The sequence below is a fragment of the Eschscholzia californica genome, unplaced genomic scaffold (assembly GCF_041429995.1).
Source record: "Eschscholzia californica isolate CP2 unplaced genomic scaffold, dmEscCali1.0.p SCAF_2, whole genome shotgun sequence".
Lineage (NCBI taxonomy): Eukaryota > Viridiplantae > Streptophyta > Magnoliopsida > Ranunculales > Papaveraceae > Eschscholzia > Eschscholzia californica.
Genome location: NW_028238309.1, coordinates 25,361,546 through 25,371,433, shown reverse-complemented (window position 1 = coordinate 25,371,433; position 9,888 = coordinate 25,361,546). Strand labels below are relative to the sequence as shown.

The following is a 9,888-nucleotide window of genomic DNA, read 5'->3' as shown; positions in this document are numbered from 1 at the left end:
CACACAAGGTCGGCCCTCGGCCTAGGCGACCCAGGCGGTCGCCTAGTACCCCCAAATTTAGGGGCCCCCCGATTTATACAGTATATATATATATATGGTATTATTATATGTATTTTTATGCATACATTTATCAAGTTTGTTTGGGCGGTAGAGTTGACAGAAAGGGAGGGAGTGAGAAAGAGTGTGTGTGTGTGAGAGAGAGAGAGAGAGAGAGAGAGAAGGAGATAGCAGGAAGAAGAACAGAGAGCAAAAAAAACGAAGAAGTGATAATTACTGATGTCAAAAAATGGCCTTCCATTATTTCAGCATGAAATAGGGAGTTGACGCATGACAACCCTCCGTTACGGTCGAATATTCTGTTAGTAAGATTGTGATTCCCTCGCCTGCTCCCGACTCCAGCTCGGTTTCTCTACTTCCTTGCTCTTGTTCCTTGTTAGTGCTCCTTCTTCCTGCTCCAGCTCCTTGCTCAAGCTCCAGTCCCTGTGTTCCTTGTTCATATTCTTCGATTCTCAAGGGGGGGGGGGGGGGGGTGCAATGTGTTCGAACCCGCTCCGACGCTCAAGACAGTCAGGGTGCTCTTTGTAGTAAAAAGATTGAATATTGATTGAACCTTTTTTGGGGGCGAGTTGTGGGAACTCTGTATTTCTTCTAGGGTTTTTTGGGGTAGAAGATGATGTCTTGTTGAAGACAATGGGGGCCCTTTATAGGCTTATGCGGCGGCAGTGATTGCCTTTGAGGCGGCTAAGATGGTCGTTGAGGGAAGTTTTCCCTTTATGTTTATCTCGTATCCAGGATAGATGAAAGTTCTTAAGTTCGAGGATCTTTTGGAGATAACTTGCCGGGGTGATAGATTTTCTGGGAGAGATTTTCTCCCTTTAGACTCGTGGAGTCCAAACTTGCTTAAACACTCTGAGATCCTTAACCGACTGAGATCTCTGAAGATATTTCGGGATTAAGTCGGTAGGTTGCTGGGTGCACTTCTACCTCCCCAATTCTGGGTGTAAGGCATCGACCAAACCTACGTGGACCCCCCTCATTCCTTTGGAGACCCCAGAGCTGATATGTTCATGCAGGGGGGCGTAACAGGGTTGGTTCCTCTAGCTGACCTCGCAATTAGGGGAGTGTGTAGTGGATCGTCAAGGATTCAGTTGTCCTGCTGCCTTAAGCCGGGTTGACCCGTTGGACTTCAGGTCTGATCTTGACTCTTTGACGTCAGCCAACGTCTGGACATTTTATACATCATCAATAATGACAGTAGTGGTAGCGGAATTTCTAATTGTGGTGGAAGGAAAAGAGGGAAGAAAAAGAAAACAAAAAAGTTTTTCTTAATTTATGTTGATGGTCACTGCCGAGGTGTCGTTCGCGCCGACGAACCTTCTCAGACGACAGAGAGATGAAAGATAAATAGAGTATGACTTTCGAAAGGAGGTGTATATAGAGAAAGAACTAGTTAGTTGTTAAAATTGACTGAAATTGACAAACAAAAAAACTCAAAGGAGACTATGTTGGGAGCTGGTCATCTTTAGGGGGCCGAAATAAATTTAAGCCTATTATATAATGTATATATAATTGTATATAGCCATGTGTGCGTATAGTTCGGCTTGAGTATTTTCAAAAATACAAACTGAAGTCAAACCAAACCAGGATCGTTTAATCGGTCTTTCAATCGAGCCGAGTTGAACGTTGTTCGATTCGGCACAAAACCATTTGGTTCATCCGGCCGACCATTGCTCACCCGTATTTTAAAGGAAAAAGAATTAATTGGTCTAGACTGGACCAAATTTTAAATTAATTCTCTCAATACTGGAACCAAAAAGGAACCTGGCCTAGCTATGTTAAATAGGTTTTTGTTCCAGACAGGCCACAAATCTGAGTTCTCTTTCTCCCTCGTCTCTCTGTCCACTTACATAAGTGAAAGAACAACACAAATAAAATTCCATGTTAAACCTATTGGGAAGTTCTCTCCCTGATTTCAGAAACATACCATAACAAATTTTATTGATACTGAAGAAATTAGTTGATTTCCTACTCAACTAGAAGCAAATCCGACAAAATACAATGACCTAAAAAGCTCAATATATCAGCACAAAGATTGTGAACAAATTCTATCCATGTTTGTTACTTCATCAAAAAAAGCTACATGATATGCCAAAATCCTCTAACTGCTACAATTCATCTATCCAAATTTGTTAAAAAAATTTGTAGACATTCATCTTTTGCTAGTACTATATATACCCACATAACTCTCTTCCATTAAGCACCACAAAATAGAAATAGAAAAGAATCACCAATTAGACACACTTCTCCTACGTTTAAGTACATTTCATGGAGGAAAGAAAGATGTCGAAGGTGTTTGTTTATGTTATGGTGGTTCTAGCCCTGGTAGTTCCATTGATAGTTGAGCCGAGCCAGGCCATCAGTTGTGCTGATGTCGCACGGTCGCTGGTGCCATGCATGCCATACTTAACTGGTGGCGCTACTGAGCCAGCTTCCGGATGTTGCGCTGGAGTCAAGCAACTCCAAGGCATGGCTACTTCCACCCCAGACAGACGTGAAGCGTGCGCTTGTGCTAAAGAAGCAGCTGCTCATTACCAGAACATAAAAGACGAGGCAGCCACTGGACTCCCTTCCAAGTGTGGCATCAGTCTCCCCTTCTCTATCTCCAAAAACATCGATTGCAACTCGTAAGTCATAACTAATAATAAGAAGCCTTCAGCAACTTGTAGCTTTTGTTTCATCGAAAGATCTAATGTTCACTGTTTTTATGCATTTTCAGGATCAACTAAACTTGGAGCACTGATTGAAACTCCTGTTTGATGCAACTGTGTCTTTAGTTGTTTTTAGCTTCATCAATGTTTGTTATTGAGGTATAAAGAAAATAAGGAATCCTTCTTTAATAGCTCAAACTACGTCTGTACTTTCTATTGTTATGTATCAAATAATGGAATAATTTCCACCGATATGTGAACTCACCATAGACATAAGATTCTTACACAGGAAAAATTCAATTGAGACTTTACGCCCGAGAGTTCCCTCCCTCATGTGGGACAATATTAACAGACTCAGCCCAACACATATCATTTCCTAGATGAAATGAAACGTTGTACTAGGGCTGGCTTCACACTGTATTTAAATTGATGGGAGTCCAACTCAAACTGATAGTGATCGAAACAGCAGATAGTCCTAAGTTCCAACCCCAGCCGGGCGGAGGCCATAATTTTGAAATTATGGTCTCCGCCCAGCGCTCCAACCCCAGCCGGGCGGAGCGCAGGCTGGGACTCCTCCCTCAGTCGCCCCTAACATTAGGGACGACTGAAGGGAGGCCCAAGTGACCCAAACGGTCACTTGGGAACAGATTTTGGCCGTTGGTTTATCCAACGGCCAGATCTGCCTTTTTTTTTTTGTTTTTTTAAAAGAAAATATTAAACAATTAAAAATAACTTAAAAATCAAAATACATTTTTGTAATTCTAATTAGTTTTAACTTTTTTAAAATTCTAGAAAAACTTATATATTAGTAATTAAAATTCATCCCACCAAATGTCGGTCCCGAATAAATTTTTTTTTCGAAAAATAATTCAAACACGTATTTTTTATATACATAAAATCACACACGTTTTTCGCACACCAACTAAAAGTGCACACACGCGTTTCCCACATGAACAAATTTTCAAGAGAGGCTGGGGCTAGAACTGAATTTTAAAGGCTGAGCTGAAGACAAAAATTTTGAGTGAAAAAATGGTTTTTTCGGCCTAAGACAGACTGGGGTTAAAGATGCTCTAAGAACTTGCAAGACACTGAAGCATGGCTTCGCAAGATCCGAATGTTAGTTAAATACACAAAACATGACGTTTCCAAACAAAAGAAAATCACAAACTGTACCAAAACACCAGTTTGCAATGTGATACCTATCTACACAGTATTTCCGTCCGCCAAACATGTGACCTTAAATGAACATGAGCCCTTGGTAACTACTTGACCAGAACCGTCCAATCATAAATTAAAGGATCTTGAATGTAAAGCATAGCAATTGGCACCCACATCTATCACATCCATAAGTTTCCACATAGACATTACAAGATAGCTTAAGAAGAATCAACCTGACATCATCCACAATTCCCTAATTGAACAAACAAGAATTATTAGGGAACAACCGGGCCTCGCCAGATTCATGCGAGAATAGCATCTCGAAAGAGCAATTAAATTTTCTTTTTCCACGTATTTCGAGCATTACAGCAAAAGGAACTACAAGCAAAACACAAAACTCAGTTTCCATTCACCTAAAACTCACATGGATGATTCTTTCTCTCTACAAAACCACACTTACTACTAATTCTCATTGTCTTCTCAGTCACTGAATGACAGGAAGACACAATACCTGACACTTTTGCCCTGAGGGAATTGAGAGTTTCAGTAACACTAGCTAAATACTGTACAAATCTGCTACACGAAAGCAAATCTATGCCTGTTTGATCCCCCATACTAAGATCATTATGTCCTAAAAGAAAAAACTAGGGCACCGATAAGCCTTAAAGAGGTACAGATGAACAGACTAAGGCACCAATTAAGTCTTAAAGAGGTTCTGACTATCAGAGTCTTCCGGTAGCCTTGGATAATATCACCTTTTCATCCTGAAGCAGGAAAAGACCCAAATCTGCTATGTTCTTTAACGCAGAAGCAGAATCGGTAGCCTTTGAAGAATTGTTAAGAAATCACCCAATCTTTAATCGCCGTCTTTCAAATACTAGATATCTGCCAAAGGGAAAACAACTTGAGATCAAACACCTCAGAACAATCAGAATTGGCAGATGAAACATACAGGTTAAACTAGCTGGTATATACAACTTATAAGGAAAAAACTCCTAATGTAATAACGAAATGAACATTAAGAGCCAACAACCGTTAGTTGGTGGAGTGGTAAGAGGTTTAGTCTTCCACTCTAGAAGTCAAGGGTTCGAGGCACGCTGACAACTCAAAGTTCAAACAAAAAAAAATGAACATTAAGCAACAAATAGCGATTTCGTTCTTTATCACTTTATGAAGCAATAAAATGAAAAGGAGATGGTGTCTTTAATACTAGAAAAAGATCAAACTGATCCACAGTGAAAAAGAAGTGGAAGAAGTGCTTAATATGCGGTTACTCGAATCAATTCGGAGTCAGAACCTGATGAGGTCAATGACTAAATGACAACCCTAATGGGCCTATTCTGTCACGTTCTTAGACATTTTTAACGCGCCCTGTAAGGGTGGCATTCATGAGCACCAAAGATGTGACAAAGCTGAGTAAAATTTAAGACTTAAATCATGGCAAATCCACAACACTGAAAAATAAATCTCAATATTGACAAGGGATTCTAACAACGTGATCCGTGGACTTCCATCTTGGTGAAAGACCCTCGTTTTCAAACAACCAAAACAAAATTTCATGTTCTAGTTTCTGAACAATCAACTCAAATTTTGGAGCTACCACATTCCACCAATTAATTTTTGTCCATAAAACATGTAATATAGAACAAAATGACAAGATAAAGTAGCCCTCACACAGAAAATACTTTTTCACATTTGAACCTACTTTACCAAATTCGGGAGAAAAAACGAAAAAAGAGTATACTATATACACGAGACACATTCACAATCCTGTGTTTGGTGCTGAGATAAAAGCAGCTCAGCTGCATGTTCCATGGCTTTAAAATCATACTACCCTATCTTGGATCATGCAACCTATTATATATCAAATAGTAAAAATGTAAAACACTATTTGATTTGTGTTACTAATGATTTAAAGAAGTACATAAACATGTGCAAGTATGAATCGCCCTACCTGTATCTTGTTCTAACCCATTCAAGTCCTAGGTGAATGTGCGGCTTCAGATCCAGAAGAACTTTCACTGTCAGAATCTGCTCAACACCAACCGTCATAAAATATAAGTTGGAGTATCATCAAACACTGTACTAAATCAGTTTTGACAAAAAACATGCAGAATCCAAAACCAAATATGCAATATTCTCTTTAAATTTTTAGCTAGGAAGTCATAAATTCACCACTAGAAGATGATCCTGAATCACTGCTCGAGCTACTAGAACTGCTTGATCTGCTAGCATTGTTACCATGCTTTTCTCCTCGAATGGAGGATGATAAATCCATATTCCTGTCTGTAAAAACAAAAGTAACACAATTTTCGAGTAAAATTTTCTGAAACTATCAAAAGCTGTAAGCTTCCAGCCAAAAAAATGAATAAACCAAAATGCAAAAATTAACAATCCTCGTGTTTTGCGTTATATTAACCTGTCCCAATTTCCTTTGGAGCATCAATTACGTTGGTCGTTGGAGCTGTAGCTTGGTCCTGTTAAGAATCCCAAGCAATTTAGTAAATTGCAATCAAGGCAAGTTCTAATCTTCAATTTCGGTATGATACAAGGATATGAACAAGAAAATGTACATGACTTAGAAACTCACCATTTTCGGTGCACTATGATGCGCTACTTCTCTGGCCTGAATTGCAAGTTCAGCTTTTCTCTTGTGTTTGCTCAAACTTTTCTTATAATTAGTCACAAATCTGTCGAGTTCCCATAAGGTTTCTGCATCAACGCTATCTATATCCACCTCAATCTCATCATCACGTTGGCAGAGTGATGAATTTCTCTTCTTAATAATCTGAACAATGTTATCCAGCTTTTCAGAAGGTAAACTTTGAAGGTTCGTGCTAAGTCTCTGTTTCTCCTCATATGTCATGTCTCGCTTATTAAGATCTTTTGCTTTAGGCTTCTTTGGAGCAGGGATCCTAACTGACGGCGCACTATTTGAGGGTTTCATCCTAGTATCAGGTGGAGGAACTGCCATCCATTCAGCTCTATCAGGAGCCATTCTCTTCTCAGAAGGAAAAGGAGGAAAAGGAGTTCTCCTCGACTGTGGGGTTGGTAGACCCATATCATAATCGCCGTCATATCTCGAACCAATATTGTATTCGTTCTGTATGGTCAACCACTTCTCTTCAAATATGTCAGCCAACTGCTCGGCCATTACATGAACATCCTGCCCTTTGGGATTATACATCATCGCATTACGAAATGTCAATCTCACATCCTCAGCAAAATCCTTAGGGGACTTGTACCAATTCTTGCTCAGCCTTGTTTTCACAGTACCCAGATCCATTGGGTGCTTGATAATGGTAAAATAATCACGAAGACCAAGCCCTTTAACATCTACAGGAGTGTTAAATACCCATCCATGTCTATGTTTCATTAACCTACTGAGTAAGACGCCACAACTCTTAAAGGCCTGACTTGTATTTTTATCCAACACAAATCCATAACCCCCTTCTCCATTTCCACTATGTTTCTTTCCACCACTAGATTTCGACTTTTTGTTGCTCTCAGAAGGTGGGAATTTGTCTTTTGCAAGAAGAAACTCCGAATTTCGGTAATACTGATTTGCCTTTGGCGTCCTCTTTTCTTTCTCAATAATATCACCAAGACCAATCCGGCTATTTTCGAAAACTGATACAGTTAGTGGATTTAATGGCCTCAACGAATGATAAGGTACTGCAGAAGCTTCGGAATTCGCTCTCTTTGCACCAACACCATTATTTAGAGCATCATTAGCTGACATCTGGGAGTGGCTATAACCACCACCACCACCAGTGAATCCCATAAGTTGACACTCCTTGGCTTCAAGTTTCTTCGCCAAGGTACGAATTTGGTCGAGTTCATTGCTGAGTTTTCGTCGAAGCTCTTGAAGTTCTTGTTTTGATCTTGAAGAAATACTAATTGTAATACGATCATCTGACCTTGGTGACGAAGGGGTGATGCCATTTTCAATAGGGGGTTCACCGTTGTTCACTGCAGGAACAACAAGGATTTCTCGACAGTTAAGACTCGAAGAATCATCAGAAGCGACACCAGCGTGAACAACCAACTCTTGATGTTCTTGATGTCCCTTTTGTTCTTGATCTCGCGCTTGCTGTTCTTCTTCCGGTTCTTGATTTTCCTGAACTTGTGGTTGATGTTCTTCTGGTTCTTGGTTTTCCTGACCTTGTGGTTGATGTTCTTCTGGTTCTTGATTGTCCTGACCTCGTGGTTGATGTTCTTCTAGTCCTTGATTTTGCTGACCTTGTGGTTGCTGTTCTCGGGGTTCCTGTTTTTCTTGAGGTTTTAGCTGTTCCTGGGGTTCTTGGGATTCTAGCTGGACTTGTTGTTTCTGTTCATGTTCTTTATTTTCCCTCTGTTCATCTTCTTCACGTTCATGTTGCTGATGTCCTTCCTGTTCTTTCTTTTCTCTCTGTTCTTGCTTGTCTTGCTGCTGTTTCTGTTCTTGCTGGTCTCTCTGTTCTTGATGGTCTTGCTGATCTTTCTGTTCTTGATGGTCTTGCTGATCTTTCTGTTCTTGCTGGTCTTTCTGTTCTTGATGGTCTTGCTGATCTTTCTGTTCTTGATGGTCTTGCTGATCTTTCTGTTCTTGCTGGTCTTTCTGTTCTTGATGGTCTTGCTGATCCTTCTGTTCTTGCTGTTCTTGATGGTCTTGCTGATCTTTCTGTTCTTGATGGTCTTGCTGATCTTTCTGTTCTTGATGGTCTTTCTGATCTTGATGGTCTTGCTGATCTTTCTGTTCTTGATGGTCTTGCTGATCTTTCTGTTCTTGATGTTCTTTCTGTTGCTGTTTTTGCGATTGAGAGGAATTCCCGTCTTGGGTAGTAGCTAGGGTTTGAGAACAAGGTTGAGGATGGATAGATTTAAGCCCTCTATTACTACCTTTTCTGGTATAAACTTTTCTTTCACCCCATCTCTGTTTCTCTCTAGATCCATCTCCACTTCCACCGACCAAAGGCCCGGAAGCCATACATAAACTCCGAAATCTCGATCTACCCCAACAACAACAACACAAACAACCAAAAAACCCTAATTTCGTTTACCAATAAAACTAAACCGATCTCTCTCCGGCTAGGGTTTCTTCCCGAAACCCTAAAAACAAAATAGGGAACAGCTTTCTGATCTTCGCAGATTGAAATGATCGCCGGCTAGAACACTCCAAATTGAACCCTAGAGGAGGATACGCCACAAATGAAAAAAAAAACCTAAAACGGCGACACGGGACCAGATACGTGAAAGGGGTGTAGAGAGAGAAAGTTAGGGTTTCTTACCTTTAAACAACGAACCCCAACAAAGAACCGATCCGAATTTACTTTCTCTGTTGTTCTTTCTCGCTCCCTCTTCCTTTACGGCTTTACCTCGTCTATGCTAAACTACGCCATTAACCGCGACGATTAATCGTGAATATCAGTACGCCATTAGCCGATTCCGATATCAGATTTGGTCCCAATTGGTGTTGGGTAATTACACTACGCCGTGTTTTCTGAGAGAAAATAGTGAATATATGTACCCATAATAAGAGGCGAGGTCCTCTCATCAAAAAAAAAAAAAAAAAAAAAGAGGCGAGGTACTTCTAAAGGCACCGACCCAAACAGACCCAAACAGCTGTTAGCATCCAGAAATTTTGTTGACTCGGGTCAATGGTTTTTGACCCGAGGTCTCTATAAGAACCGGTTATTAATGTGGGTGACGTTCACCTTCGTTTGCTTCTTCCATCTTCTTCCAACAAAAAAGGAATCCTAATCAATTTTTCTTCCAAAACAAAATCCTAGAAAAGAGTGCAACATTCTCCGGCGACGGCAACGTCTCCGACACCTACCGGTGACTATTCTTTTATTCGAAACAATCAATCCGGGTGATTTGTTCATCATTCAACTGTGTTACATCTCATTTATAAGCTTCTTTATATCATCTTTTCAAAAGAAATTAGGAAGTTAACCATGGAAGAAGAGAGTTCTAAAATTTTTATTTCTACATCGATTCCAACTCTTTCACCTATTTCCGGGCAAGGAGAAGTTTCTCA

General features: G+C 40.2%; 1 protein-coding gene across 4 annotated transcripts; it reads right to left on the bottom strand.

Annotated features, from left to right (window-relative positions):
* Positions 1–4,171: 4,171 nt before the first annotated feature.
* LOC147557110 (uncharacterized) lies at positions 4,172–9,403 on the bottom strand. 4 transcript variants are annotated; one of them, XR_015233858.1, is made up of 6 exons: positions 6,457–9,382; positions 6,286–6,343; positions 6,042–6,152; positions 5,791–5,897; positions 5,514–5,720; positions 4,172–5,462 (listed from the first exon to the last, which is right to left on the bottom strand). XR_015233858.1 is itself a non-coding variant. In XM_086658112.1 (6 exons), exons 2-5 carry the CDS (start codon positions 8,833–8,835, stop codon positions 5,842–5,844), a joined length of 2,604 nt encoding a protein of 867 aa, XP_086514238.1. In that variant the 5' UTR covers positions 8,836–9,035; positions 9,137–9,403; the 3' UTR covers positions 4,172–4,751; positions 5,821–5,841. The 4 variants fall into 4 exon arrangements, 2 of the variants coding, with proteins under 2 accessions (XP_086514238.1, XP_086514237.1); XM_086658112.1 differs by lacking the exon at positions 5,514–5,720 and having other exon boundaries at positions 4,172–4,751; positions 5,821–5,897; positions 6,457–9,035; positions 9,137–9,403; XR_015233857.1 differs by having other exon boundaries at positions 5,514–5,897.
* Between the last annotated feature and the right edge of the window lie 485 nt (positions 9,404–9,888).

What these genes read in the sequence shown, in the direction of transcription:
- LOC147557110 (XM_086658111.1), bottom strand. Translation starts at nt 8,835, where the DNA reads ATGGCTTCCGGGCCTTTGGTCGGTGGAAGTGGAGATGGATCTAGAGAG. An exon ending in TCCAAAGGAAATTGGGACAG is followed by an intron (nt 6,153 to 6,285) that starts GTTAATATAACG and finishes TTGTTTTTACAG; the next exon opens with ACAGGAATATGGATTTATCA. An exon ending in TTCAGGATCATCTTCTAGTG is followed by an intron (nt 5,898 to 6,041) that starts GTGAATTTATGA and finishes GGTGTTGAGCAG; the next exon opens with ATTCTGACAGTGAAAGTTCT.